Consider the following 15,266-nt stretch of genomic DNA (forward strand, 5'->3'; position numbering starts at 1 on the left):
ATGAAAAGGACATTAGGAAAGCAATACCATTTACAATAGCCACACAAAGGATGAAATACTTAGGAATAAACATAACCAGAGAAACAAAGGACATATATAAAGACAATTACAAAGCACCACTACAAGAAATCAAAAGAGACATACAGAAGTAGAAGAACATACCATGTTCCTGGATAGGAAGACTCAACATCGTGAAAATGTCAATACTACCCAGAGCAATTTACACATACAATGCAATCCCAATCCAGATTCCAACATCATTCTTCAAAGAGATGGAAAAAACAATTAGTAATTTTATATGGAAAGGAAAGAGACCTAGGATAAGCAAAGCACTGCTTAAAAGGAAGAACAAGCTTGGAGGTCTCTCACTCCCCAATTTCAAACTTTACTATATGGCTACGGTGGTCAAAAAGCCTGGTACTGGTACAACGAAATAGACAAATAGCTCAAAAGAGGAAACAAATCCCTGCTGCAAGAACTATTCCCACCCCCTCCACACAAATGGTAGACAGGGATAGGCAACTTGGACATTGGCTACCCAAAATGAGGGGAGGGATACAAAGGTAAGAAGTGACTGGCTTACAAGCTTTCAAGAGGGAACCTAGATCCGAAGGGCATGGAGGAAGGTGGAGTCTCCAGTGAATAGTATCCAGCCTGTCTGGGAAAGGCTGATGAAATGAAATACAGATGGGTCTCTTGTGATGCAATAGTGAATAATTGTTATCAGGACTGATTGTAAGGGTTGGAAATGTAAAGGTGGACATTTTATAGCAAGGAGGGGAGTGATTAACTTTTCAGTCTAGGAGCAGAGGATTGTAGGACCATCAATGGAGAAAAGCAGAGAGAAGGACCCTACCCAGAGAAGCAGTGAGGCCTGAGATGGAGGCAGAGAAGACGACATCAAGAGATGGTGTGGCTGGGGACTTGCGATCCAGAGAGGGAAAGGGGCTGAGGACTGTGGTGGTGGTGGTGGTGGGGGGGGGAGGGGTGCAGGCTTACAGGGTACACCCTTTGGTTGGGTGAGGATGCATGGATGGGATGGTAACTATGCCAATGAAACGATGTATGATAGAATGAATGTAAAACTAATGTTCGCCCATGTAGACTATCACATAATTCACAATAAAACATTTATTAAAAAAAAAAAAGTTAAAGGATTGCAATAAAAAACAAGCAGGAGTGACAATACTAATTTCTGATAAAATAAACTTTATGATAAAAACCAGCATAAGAGACAAAGAAGGACATTATCTTGTGATTAAAGGGTCATTTGAACAAGATAACATAACCATTATAAATATCTATACTCCCAATGAAAGAGTCCCAAATTATATAAAGGAAACCCTAATACATCTGAAGAAAGAAATAGACAAACATACCGTAATAGTGGGAGATTTTACTACACCACTTTCGAAAAAGGATAGAACAACCCTAAAGAAACTCAACAGACACCAAGGAACTAAACAACACAACCAGCTAACTTGACTTCATAAATGTGTACAGAGCATCCAACCCAACAGCAACAAAATACATATTCTTTTCCAGTGCACATGTAACATTATTCAGAATAGACCATGTGTTAGTCTACAAAATAAGCCTCCATAATTTATAAACCTCAAAATAATACAAAGCAACTTCTCAGATCACAACACTATAAAATTAGAAATCAACAATAGGAAGACCAAGGAAACAAAGTCAGATACATGGAAACCGACTAACGCCTACTTAAGAGCTACTGGGTAATAGAACAAATAAAAAGTGAATTCACAAAATTGCTAGAAACAAATGAGAAAAAACCCCCACAACATAACAAAATCTTTGGGACATAGCAAAAACAGAGCTGAGAAGACAATTCATTGGAATAAATGCACACATGTAAAAAGAAGAACCAAAATCTGCATATTAACAAAACATTTCCAATAAATCAGCAAAGTAAACCTACAGTCACCAGCAGAAAAAGAAATAATAGTTTGTTTTCTTCCACCTCCAATAAAGCCTTACATGTGGGGGAAAAAAAAAGAAATAATAAAGATTAGAGCAGAAATAAATGAGATAGAAAACAAAACAAAAAAATGTTTTAGGCTGAGTTATGAGCCACGGATGCACCATTGTCTTCATTTCTTCATCACAGGTGAATCTTCATCCTCCAAAGGCTGCTTTCAGGGGACCAAACAGGTGCAAGTTTGATGGCATAAGATCAGGACTATAGGGAGGATGCTTTAACACCTGAAAACTAAGTTTTTGCAGAGTGTCAACAGTGTAGGCAGAGGTATCTGGATATGCATTGTCCTGTAAGATCATTAGGCCCTTGGAGAGCCGTTGTTGTTGTTGTTAAGTGCCGTTGAATTGGTTCCGACCCATAGCAACCCTGTATAGGGTTTCCGAGGGTGTAAATCTTTACGGGAGTAGAAAGCCTCATCTTTCTCCCGCAGAGCAGCTGGTAGTTTCGAACTGCTAACCTTAAGGTTCGCAGCCCGATTCGTAACCTCTACGCTACCAGAGCTCCGTACTCTGCCTTTAATTCAAAATTTAGGCTTCAGCTCTTCAGTAAGCATCTCACTGCAAAGAGCACACTGCTGATTGTTGAACCTTTTTCCTGATAGTGTTCCAATACTGGCCCTTGAGAATTCCAGAAAAATATAAGCATCAATTTTCCAGCTGATGGTTGAGTTTTAAGCTTTTTCTTGATCAGCTGTTGAGGATGTTCCCCTTCTATACAATGCCATTTACTCTCAGGCTCTTAGTGATAACCATGTCTCATCACCAGTAACAATTTTTTTAATAGAAATTTTTACCTTCCCTAGAGTATTGGTCCAAATTTTGTTTCAGATGTCCAAATGCTTCAGTTTATACTCGTCCATGAGCTGTTTAGGTACCCTTCTCACACAAACTTTTCAAAACACAAATCTGTTGTGAATGATTTCATAGGCAGAGCCACGGCTGATATGCAAATGATTTGCCACATAATCCACTGTCATTCATCTACTCCATAGACATCAGCTGGGCACATGGACAAATGTTTTAACATAACCAGAGTGCTGATAATTTTCTACTCATCCCTGAATGTGTGTATGCACTTATATAAAGATACCAATGCTTATTGGTGGTTACCAGGGAGTGGGAAGGGGAAGCATACGCTAGATCACAAATTCTTGTGATTTCTGATGATGGAAAAGGGCAATGAATGTAGGTATAGTGAGCACAGCATGAGCAAAGTGAATGATATCACTGAGAAACATTCAAGAGAAAAAGATGTCTATACCAGAGAATCTGACATATATAAAATAGCAACCAGTCCAAAAAGACTACACAACAAGTGTATGCTCGCATATAGATGGGTATAGGCATATAGATATATTGATACATACAGGTGAATACATGTGATAACAGATAGAAATATCTATATATGTGTATAAATACAAATATGTGCATGCAGACACATATTCATTGAAGACACAGCTACAGATACTCCTCAGACATAACCAAACACCTTCAGAAAATGGTCATCTAGGTTTGAAAGCTTAGGATCATAGTCTTACATGTCAATTTGGATAATCGGCATAATATAGTTCAAAAGGTTATGTTCGGCATCACAATGAAGTAAGCACTATTTAGGGTCTTAACAGTTTGTGAGTAGTCATCTGAGATACAACTATTGGTCTCTGTTCATCAGGAACAGAAGAGTGAGAAGACAAACAAAGTCTCAGAGAGGAAACAACTTACAAGTCTGATAGCCTACACATAGCATGACCTTACCTACCCTGAAACTAGAAGAACAAGATGGTACCTGGCTTGCAGATCGCTTTGACTTAGGTTATAATAGACAGTCCCCAATAGAATGAGAGAAAACTGTACAACAAATCTTAAAATCTCAAAGACCACACTAATTGGACCAGTTCAGATGAGAGGACTTGTTGAAACTAACCTCCTGAATCACTTTTAAAACACTGAACCAAAACTATCTCCTGAGATCACCTTTTAGTGAAATAATAGAGTGGCACACAAAATAAAGGGTACTTCCCATTAGAACGGTGCTCTACTGAAAAGAAAAAAAAAAAAAAAAAATCTGTATTAGATCAAAATGTTAACATTTACTCTAAAGCAAAAATTGGAAGATAAGGAGGTAGGGCAACTAGAGCACTAGAGGTGGAGCAACCAGAACACAATTAAAGATGTCACTTTAACAATCTATGTGGAAATTGTCAAGTAGGAACCAAACTTGCTATGTAAACTTTCACCAAAACACAATTTTAAAATAATCTCCAGGCTGCATGTTAGACATGCATATTCCTGGTTCCTCTCTTAATTTTAATGATAAATCAAGGTTTAAACATCAATGGCAACACCAATGTCTAGAAATTCTGACTTTCCCCACATCTAGATCACCTCTCCCCACGAACCCCTTTCCTCCACCCCATTTAAAAGGACAGCTGTTTTCTTTCACACCACACTTCTGGAGACTCCATGATAAGCTTACTCTGGGCCATAAATTGCTTAAGTATCATCAGATTTTCCCCCACCCCCTTTGGTCAACCTTAATAATGAATTTTAAGCTAGGAAAAAAGATTGAGAAAATCACTTTACTAACTGCACATATATTTTCACACTGATTAAAATTTTTTCTAAATTTAAACAAATTCATAGTCTATAACATTGTTGGAGTAAAGGAAGTCATTCTGAGCATGTATCATTTACTCAGTGAGCATATGGAACTCTGCCATGTTCCAAAGAGACAATTGACAACTGTGCACAGGGGTCCCAGACACATAACCAGGGAAATAAGCATTTCAAAAGGGAGGTCTGGGTACTGAGGGAGTACGTGATCCAGCAGGGAAGGGGCAGAGGGGCTAAACTAATCTAGAGAACAAGTAGAAATAAGGTGGGCAACTACAGGATGGGAGGGAGCAACATGTGTATAAACCAAGAGGTTAGGAATGGAGTTTGAGGAAACAAAGTTTGAGTCTGAGTTTGAGGAAACAAAGACATTGAATAAGGCTGATGCACAATGTTCACAGGAAGGATTAAACAAGTCCACTTTGAGGAAGCAAAGGTAACAGGGACGATAAAGAGCTCAGCTTGAGATGTGCTCCAGTTAAGATGTTGTGGAACAGTCATGTGGAGGTGTTGAGAAGGCAGCAGGGCAGAGGAAGCTGAGCTCAGGAGGGAGACGTGGACTGAAGACATAGATCTGGGGGGGACCAGGAAGCACATTTTAAGCACAACTCCACATAGGCCTCACACATTCTTTTATGGGAGAAATTACTCGTCATATTTCTGATAGCACTATTTTCCCATGTTCTTTAGCTCTGGTGGTGTAGTGGTGTCGCTGCTAGCTAGGTCAGCAGTTTGAATCCACCAGCTCTCCAAGGGAGAAAGAGGAAGCTTTGTGTTCCCGCAAAGATTTACAGCCCCGGAAATTCTACATAGGGTTGCTATGAGTGTCTGTGTTTGCTAATTTTAAAAGATATATTTCCATGAAATTAAATTAAAGCACAACATTTTATGATGTCATCACCTGTAAAATGGCATGATATGCTCGATTCATATATGCAAGCCAAGCCTGGGGGAGAAATACCGCACGGTGCCACTCGGAGAGCTGAATGTGAACCTGTGGGAAAATGCACCAGGATATAAATTAGAATACATAGCATTAAAACCCAACAAAATTTAACATCTATCATCAATTCTTTCTTTCCTTTTATTTAAGTGGTTTAAATTCTAAAGTAAACCAAATCAGTCCCAAATCTGAACCACAAATAAGATATTTTGGAGATTTAAAAAGGAAAAAAATGTGGAGTTTTATAAAGTTAAAATAAAATAAGGCTGGAATATTCCAAATTAAAGCAAATAAAACCCTCCAATATTAACCACTTAAAATGTACATGTAATACAAATCTGTCCTTGGAAATTAGGGGGACACTCTGTAAAGTCGCTTGCCAATGTCAGGAAACTAGGTATTGTTGAATAAATCTCCCTGGTAATTTTAAAAACAAGTTTTACTCATATCCTGTATTTCCAATCTGACAATTTCTGAAGTAATAAAACTTAAATTGCCAACAGAGCTATCAAGTTCTGTAGAAACTTCCATGGTAAGAGCATGTAAATGAGCATGTGCCCAGCAACTATGTGGGCCACTAGATAAGTATCCTTTAATCAATGCGGGTAAACAGAAAATGATACATGCCAACACTGAAGCCCTGTTTCAGGAGAGAGGCCCAGACAAAACATCTGGTTTTCATAGTCATTTCTGTTTCTACCTATTAGTATATGGCTATCTTGCAACAAATCTTTCCAAGGTCGGCTTCAGTTAAAGAAAGAGCACTCAGGAAAAACAGCCGCAGCGCATCACATTTCATGTTTCCTGTAATTCAGCTCATCTAAACTCAGACAACTCTAACTTCAGTCTGTCTCCTCGAGGCCAAAAACAAAGAGAAAGAGAGAGAAATTTAAATAAAAGTATGCTGTGAAATCATGACAACTAGGGTATGTAAGGGCATTTTACTGTATTATAAGGATGAATTTTCTCAAGTATCTTGTGATAGGGAAGATAACAACCTTTCTGAATACTGTGGTTCCCATGGCCTCTGGTCTTTTCTTTAATCCCAAATTTAGTGTGATATGAGGTTATAAGCATATCAATCCATGTCTTCAGAGAGTTTTATAGATAATGGGAGAGCCAGAAATGGGTACAAATCAATAAATTATGAGGCAAATTATGATGTGATGGCAAAATCTATGGGGGCCCGGTGAAAAAAGAGATTAATTCTGACTACTATTAGCTCTCGTTCCACTACTGCATTTTAAAAGCTAGATACTGAGTCTCACTTAACCACAAAATAAACATGAAAACACTACAAAGACTGGTCTCTTCTTTTCCAAAGTACCCATTCTGTTGGGTGGAAGGAGGAGGCTTAAAAATATGTCAACAAAAGTCCATTTAGGAACAGACTCTCCAAAGCCTGCTGGTTTCTTATTCAGGAAGCTGACTACAAGTAGGTCACACTGCCAGCTGAAGAAGCATGAATCAATCCTGAACCCTGGTTTGTTTCCAAAATACGGCGAATCTTCTTTAATTTTCTTCCTATCAATTCTGTTCTGTTTTCATAAAATACATTAACTATATCTTTAAACCCTATTTTGAATCTTCAGAAATAATACTAAAATATCACAATCTAAGCTTTTATTTTGATAATCTACTTTAAGACCTCAAAATATTTTTATGCTTTTCTGCCAAGTAACCTATGGTCATCAATGAATGCACATCTGAGAACATCTGTAAAAAAAACAACACTGGATGGATACTTCTGCAAAGACAATGGTTTCAATTGAATCTTAAACCCGAATTTTAAAAGTGAAGGATTGAGGTAGGAGACGTTCCTCGGCAGAGGAGCAGAAAAACCAGAAAAGGTGCTTTCCTGGAGCAGTTCCAGACTTTTGGATCTAGTATAAGTTGCAGGGCATCAGCTTCCCACACCCACTGGTGGAGAAATCTGACTGTGGAAAGGAAAATATGGTGATTTCTGAATCGATCAGAATGTGAGACCTTCCTGCAGCCCCTCGGCCTGGCTTGAGATAAGAGGGTGGGGCCACAGCCAGCCTGATACAGTGATACAGCTCTAAAAACTGCAAAGTGGCATCTGAAAAAAGATGTGATGGATTTTACACTTTTCTATCCCCCTCTTTCCTGTTGCACCCTCTCTGCCCAGCCCAGACACCATAAGGCGGGTGGGAGCACATCCCCAAAAGGATCCCAGCATTGAACACACAATTTTGCCAAAGTACAGTGAGGAGGTCCCTGGGAGGAGCCCCATTGGTCCCATGGGCTGATCCTTTGGCAGCTTCTTAATGACATCTGACTCTCGGACCAGCCCTAAAGTTGACATGAGTGGGACCCATTATTCCTGCCTACCCAGCAATAAAAAGCAGGTCTGGCTATACAGCCAAACCATATGAGCACCCTGTAAAACCCCAACATAAAAGGTAAGAGCCAACACCAACTACTACATACAAGAACGCAGATATTTTGAGAAATACACTGTGCACACACAGATACCTAACTGACCTTCAGAGATAAAACTAGTGGACAATCTTTCTTCCATTAATTTCTCAATATCTATCTGCACATCTCCACGGTGGTGACTAGAGGAGGGGCCTGAAAGAGTGGACACCCCTACCCAATGCTGAGGGTTTCTACTGTGCATGTACACGGGCCTGTGCAGCAAAGGCTACTGGTCAGTTGGCTATGGTTTTATTTATTTATTTATTTATTTTTGAGTGGTGGTTCTTGTCTCTGCATTTATATTGTTTCTATTTTTGGTCCTATTGATCTCACTTTTTCCCTAGGGGTGGGAGCTTACTCTTCCTATGTTACCCAAGAAGAGACAGCAATCGTGGCCATATAGCATACCCCATGATATTCCACCATCTGGACAGGAGCCAATACCAGTTGCTAGGTATTACACATGAAAAGGGAAGCCTATCTCCAGATCACATCCACCAGGAGACACTCAGTAAACTTAACAACACAGAAACATACATTCATATAATCACTGAAAACACACCTAACTACTGAAAATGTCCAAGAAAAGGCAACAAAAGATTTTACCACATGTCCAAAAACAGCAAAGAGTTAAATGATATAAATAAGATAGAGGCAGGCATAGACTTTCCACAAGAAGAAGAGCAGGCTTTGGATCTGCCTGAGAAGGAATTCAGAAGAATGATACAGAGACAAATTCAAATGCTTCACAGAGGGGTGGAGTAAAATAAGGAAGAAGTCAGGAAAGTGCTACAGGAACAATCAAATAAGATAGATATAGCATTGGAAACAATTCAAAACCCTGCAAAAGCAGGTCCAGATGACAAAAGCAGGTCCAGATGATTAACAATATAATATCAGAAAGGGACAATACACTGAAAAGTGCAAAGGAGTAGAATTGAAGAGACGGAAGCCAAAACCAGCAAGCTGAAAGACAAATCTCTCAATACTGCTAAGTTAGAAGAGCAAGCAGAAAAAAGGACTAAAAAATCTGAAGAGAGTCTAAGATTCATGCTGGATAACATGAAGAGGAATAACTTAAGAATTATTGGCATTCCGGAAAATGAAGCATCATAGAAGTCCACAGAGGAGATAGTTGAAGAGCTACTGAAAGAAAATTTCTCTCACATCTTGAAAGAAGAGAAGATAAACATTCAAGAAGCTGAACAAACCCCAGGAAGGAAATACCCCAAAAGAAAGTCATGAAGGCATATAATAATCAAGCTCTCCAAAATCAAAGACAAGGAGAGAATCCTAAAAGTGGCCAGGGAGAAGAGAAGTGTTACTTACAAAGGCTAGCAAAACAGATTAAGCTCTGAATATTCAGCACAAACCATGCAGGCAAGAAGACAATGGGGAGACATATACAAAACCCTAAAAGAAAAAAAAAACTGCCAACCAAGAATCATCTATCCAGCAAAACTATCAATCAAATATGATGGTGCAATCAAAACATTCTAGGATAAACAGAATCTAAGAGATTTTATCAAAACTAATCCAGCACTTCAAAACATCCTAAAGGGAGTTCTTTGGACTGAAAACCAACAAGAACAGACAACAACCAGAGACTGACAGATGTGGTAACACCACCTGAAACTCAGATGACAAATAGCAGAGTCCAGAACAGAACAAAATTACAACAAGGAATTCAAAGGAGATGGTGGTCGGGCAAAGATCAAAATAATTACAATGTCAAAGAAGTTAGACACATAGGAACAGAGTTCCAGGTGGTAAGGAGGTCAGGTACATTGCAAGATACAATAGACTGTCTTAAATGACAGGAAAAGTTAATAGACTATAGGGTAGCCCCAAAGAAAGTTAATTTTTCACAACTTAAAATGAAAATGAAGATACAAGAAGAACAAGGAAACACTAAAACTAAGAAGAAACTGACAAGACATAGAAGAATGAACAGCACTACAAAAAATTAACATAATGACAGAAATTAATTCATACCTACCAATAATTACACTGAACATCAAAGGATTAAATGCACCAGTGAAGAAACAGAGAGTGGCAGAATGGATAAGAAAACAAGACCCTTCAATATGTTGCCTGCAAGAGACGCACCTTACACACAAAGACAAAAACAGATTAAAGTTAATTGCAATAAAACACAAGCAGGAGTGGCAATACTAATCTCTGATAAAATAAACTTTAAGACAAAAAACATCATAAGAGATAAAGGACACTACCTCATGATTAAAGGGTCAGTTGAGCAAGATGACAAAACCATAATAAATATCTACACAACCAATGAAAGAGAACCAAGACATATAACGCAAACCCTATTAGAACTGAAGAAAGAAACAGATACATCTACAATTATAGCGGTAGATTTTAATATACCAGTTTCAAAATTGGATAGAACAACAAGAAATAAACTCAACAAAGTTACAGAGGAACTAAACAGCACAATCAACTTGACCTCATATATGTGTACAGAGCATTAAACCCAACAACAACACAATACACATTCTTTCCTAGTGCACATGGAATATGCTCCCAATTTGACCATGTGTTAGGTCACAAAGCAAGCTTCCATAAATTTACAAACATCAAAATACTACAAAGCATCTTTTCAGACCACAATGCTATAAAACTAGAAATCAACAATAAGAAGACCAAAGAAATAAAGTCAAATCCAAGGAAGCTAAATAACACCTGCTGAAAAGCGACTGAGAAATAGAAGAAATTAAACATGAACTCACTAAGTTCGTAGAAACAAATGAGAATGAAAACACAACATACCAAAATCTTTGGGACATGGTGAAAGTGGTGCTGAGAGGATAATTCATTGCAATAAATGCACACATCCAAAAAGAACCAAAACTAACACATTAACACAGCATCTCCAACCATTACAAACAGACCAACAGAGGGAATTTACAGTCACCAAAAGAAAAGAAATAATAAAGATTAAAACAGAAATAAATGAGATAGAAACCAGAAAAACTAGAGAAAAAATCAACAGGACAAATAGCTGGTTCTTTGAAAGGATTAATACAACTGAGAAACCACTGGAAAACCTAACAAAAGAAAAGAGGGAGAAGACATAAATAACATGCTTTAGAAACCACATGGGAGATGTCACAAAGGAAGCAAAGAACAGCCAAAGGATAATAACAGAATACTATGAAGAGTTGTACTCCAACAAATTTGAAAACTTAGAAAAGATGGATACATTTTTAGAAACACATGAGCTACATAAACTTTGACAGGGTGAAGTAGAAAACCTGAACAGACCCATAACAAAAGAAGAAATTGATCAAGTCATCAAAAAACTCCCAATCAAAAGAAGTCCAGGTCCAGATGGCTTCACTGGTGAGGTCTACCAAACATTCAGGGAAGAGCTGTCACCAATTCTACTCAAATTATTCCAGAATATAGAAGAGGATCGAAAACCTCCTAATACATTTTATGAAGCAAGCATAACCCTCACACCAAAACTAGGGACGGACATCACTAAGAAAGAAAATTATACACCAATATCCCTCATGAATATAGATGTAAAAATTCTCAACAAAATCATAGCCAACAGAATCCAGCAGCACATCAAAAAGATAATACATCATGACCAAGTGGGATTCATATTAGGAATGCAAGGATGGTTCAACATTAGAAAAACAATCAATGTAATCCACCATATAAATAAGAAAAAAGAAAAGAATTACATTATGATATCAATTGATGCAGAAAAGGCATTTGAAAAATCCAACATCCATTCCTGAGAAAAACACTCAACAAAGTAGGAATTGAAGGGAAACTCCTCAACATAATCAAGAGCATATATACAAAACCAAGATGATGCTTTCTGCTCCTGTAAAGATTTACAGCCTTGGAAATCCAGTACAGGGTTGCTTTGATTCGGAACCGACTCCATGGCACATAACCAACCAACCAATACAAAACCAATAGACTGTGTTACTTTCAATGGAGAGAAACCGAAAGCCTTCCCTCTGTGAAAAGGAACCAGAAAAGGATGCCCTTTGTCATCACTCCTATTCAATATTGTGCTGGATGTCTTAGCCAGAGCTATACAACAAGATAGGGATATCAAAGGCATCCAAATTGGCAAAGAGAAATTAAAATTCTCTCTATTTGCGGATGATATGATCCTATATATAGAAAACCCCAAAGACCCAGTAAAAAAGCTACTAGACCTTATTGGAAGATTCAGCAAAGTAGCAAGGTATAAGATCAACATACAAAAATTAGTTGGATTCCTCTATTGTAACGAGGACAGTGCTGAAAAAGGACATTAGGAAAGCAATACCATTTGCAATAGCCACCCAAAGGATGAAATATCTAGGAATAAATGTAACCAGACAAACAAAGGTCATATACAAAGAAAACTACAAAACACTACTATAAGAAACCAAAAGAAACTTACAACACTGGAAGAATATACCATGATCCTGGATAGGAAGACTTAGCATTGTGAAAATGTCAATACTGCCCAAAGCACTTTACACATATAATGCAATCCCAATCCAGATTCCAACAACATTCTTCAAAGAGAGAAAAAAAATTATAAATTTTATATGGAAAGGAAAGAGACCCAGGACAAGGAAAGCACTGCTTAAGAAGAATAAGGTTGGAAACCTCTCACTCTCTGATTTCAAAATTTACTACACAGCTACCACGGTCAAAACATCCTGGTACTAGTACAATGAAAGATATATTGATCAATGGAGCAGAATCAAGAATCCAGAAATTTACCCATCCACATAAGGAGCTCTGGTAGCGCAGTGGTTACAAATTGGGCTACAAACCTTAAGGTCAGCAGTTCGAAACTATGAGCCGCTCCAAAGGAGAAAGATGAGGCTTTCTGCTCCCATAAAGATTTACAGCCTCGGAAACCCTGTACAGGGTCACTATGGGTTGGAAGCAACTTGACAGCACGTAACAACAACAACATATAGCCAACTAATTTTTGACAAAGTGCCTAAATACTTTGCATGGGGAGGAGACAGTCTCTTCAACAGATAGTGCTGGCAGAACTGGAAAGCGATATGCAAAAGACTGAAACAAGACCTTCATCTCAATCATTATACAAAAACCAACTCAGCATGGATTAAAGACCTAAATGTGAATCCCAGAATTAAAAGGCCATCAATGGAAAAATAGGGACAAATGTGAGGGCTCCAATACAGGGTGTATACACAGACTATCAAATATTATGAAAATTATACAAACAAAAGTAGACAAAATAGATGATTGGGACATACTAAAAATTAAAAACTTATGTGAATCAAAAGACTTCACTGAAAGAGTAAAAAAGGAGCCCACAGAGTGGGAAAGATCTTTTGCAATGACACAAAAGACCCATTTCTAAAATGTATAGGAAACTACAACACCTCTACAAGAAAAAGATAAATAACCCAATAAAAAAAATGGGCACAAGACATGAACAGACACTTCACCAAGAAGGAGATCCAGGCAGCCAACAGACATTTGAAGAAATGTTCACAATCACTAGCCATTAGAGAGATGCAAATCAAAACAACAAAGAGATATCATCTCACACTAGCACTAACAGCAAAGATCAAAAAAGTAGAGGACAATAAAGGCTGGCGAGGATGCCGAGAGACTGAGACCCTACTACATTGCTGGTGGGATTGCAAAATGATCCAACCACTCTGGAAATCAACATGGCACTTCCTCAGAAGACTGGAAACAGAAATGCCTTATGATCCAGCAATTCTTCTACTTGGTATTTACCCACAAGAAATACGAACCATAACATGAGTAGATATATGCACACCAATGTTCATAGCAGTATTATTTACAATAGCAAAAAGATGAAGACAGCCTAAGTGCCCATTAATGGAAGAATGGATAAACAAACTGTGGTACATACACGCAATGGAATATTATGTTACCTTGAAGAATACCAAGGAAGCTGCGAGCCACCGCATAAAATGGATGAACCTTGAGGACATTATGCTGAGTGAAATTAGTCAGTCACAAAAGGAGAAATACTGCATAGAACCATTATTGTAAAAGATTAAGAAAAGAAACCTACACTACAAGGGGAAAAAATAATTCTTTGCTGGTTATCAGGATGTATGGGGTGGGGTGAGGGGAGGGAGGGGAAGGTGAGCACAGGGTAGGGAATAGACACAGGATAGCTTGAATGTTGCGGGGGAGGAGGGCAATACACAAGAAGGGGCAGGGGAATGGAAGAACAAGGCAGATGAGAGAACAGTTAGGCAGGTTTGCATTGGCTAAGTGGGACAGAGGTAAATGATGTAGGCACAACCTTGCAACAACACGGCTCTGGGATACAGGGATTGAGGCATGGTTGGAATGCGTAAAAAGAGGGGAAATAATGTTAAGATGTTTGGCTGTCTTGTGACTCTTGGTTTCCCTTGCCTACCATTGTAAAACAGGAGCTCTGGTAGCATAGTGGTTACGAATTGGGCTGCGAGCCACAAGGCCAGCAGTTCGAAACTACCAACTGTTCCGCGGGAGAAAGATGAGGCTTTCTGCTCCCATAAAGATTTACAGCCTTGGAAACCCTGTACAGGGTCGCTATGGGTTGGAACCGACTTGAGGGCACTTAACAACAACAACATTTACAAGTTACTATTGATAAAATAGACACTTGAGGGGGATAGAAAGAAATAGCCAGAAAACATCACCATAGAAAGCTTGTAAGTTCCTCTTCAGCCTAGAACTCATTAGAATACCTAAAATGCAGCTAGAAATTGCCTAGTGAAGGAGGCTTCCTGCAGAGTCTTTGCATTGCATAAGACTATAGGTGGAATCCTAAACCCCATCCAGAATCTTCTGAGGTGGGAAATTTACACTTGAAACGATAAGCAGATAAGCCTAGAGCAGCTAGAAGAACAGAAGATTTTTCTAGAAAGAAAGATCAGCAAAAAAAAAAAAAAAAAAAAAAGACAGTCTGATTGGCTACTACAGGAACAAGCAAGTTGTTGGCCGGGCAGCCATGAAGGCAAGCAAGCAATCAAGTTCCTTCCATACAAACACCCCTTCCAAGACTGAAACTCAAAGGGGACACATGAACATGCACATAAGCTTGCTGGTGACAGTGTTGGTCTACTTGTGAGCAGAAAAGTGAGAAAGGCAGCAGTGAAGATATGGGTTGAGTTTGACCTTGCTCCATAGACTCCCATTGACATGGAGATGAGAGAGAGAAAAGGAAGAGCTGGTTGGTCTGAAGTGTAATGAGACCTGGGGACTCCTGAGCCCATGGACA

General features: G+C 38.6%; 1 protein-coding gene across 1 annotated transcript in view; it reads right to left on the reverse strand.

Moving 5' to 3' along the window:
• FOCAD (focadhesin) overlaps positions 1-15,266 on the reverse strand; it is a 354,257-nt gene that overhangs the window by 113,562 nt on the left and 225,429 nt on the right. Inside the window, exon 21 of the mRNA XM_006864465.1 lies at positions 5,516-5,608. Coding sequence (XP_006864527.1) covers positions 5,516-5,608 — 93 coding nt within the window. The remainder of the gene's footprint in view (positions 1-5,515; positions 5,609-15,266) is intronic.

This window comes from Chrysochloris asiatica, unplaced genomic scaffold (assembly GCF_000296735.1).
Source record: "Chrysochloris asiatica unplaced genomic scaffold, ChrAsi1.0 scaffold00065, whole genome shotgun sequence".
Taxonomy (NCBI): domain Eukaryota; kingdom Metazoa; phylum Chordata; class Mammalia; order Afrosoricida; family Chrysochloridae; genus Chrysochloris; species Chrysochloris asiatica.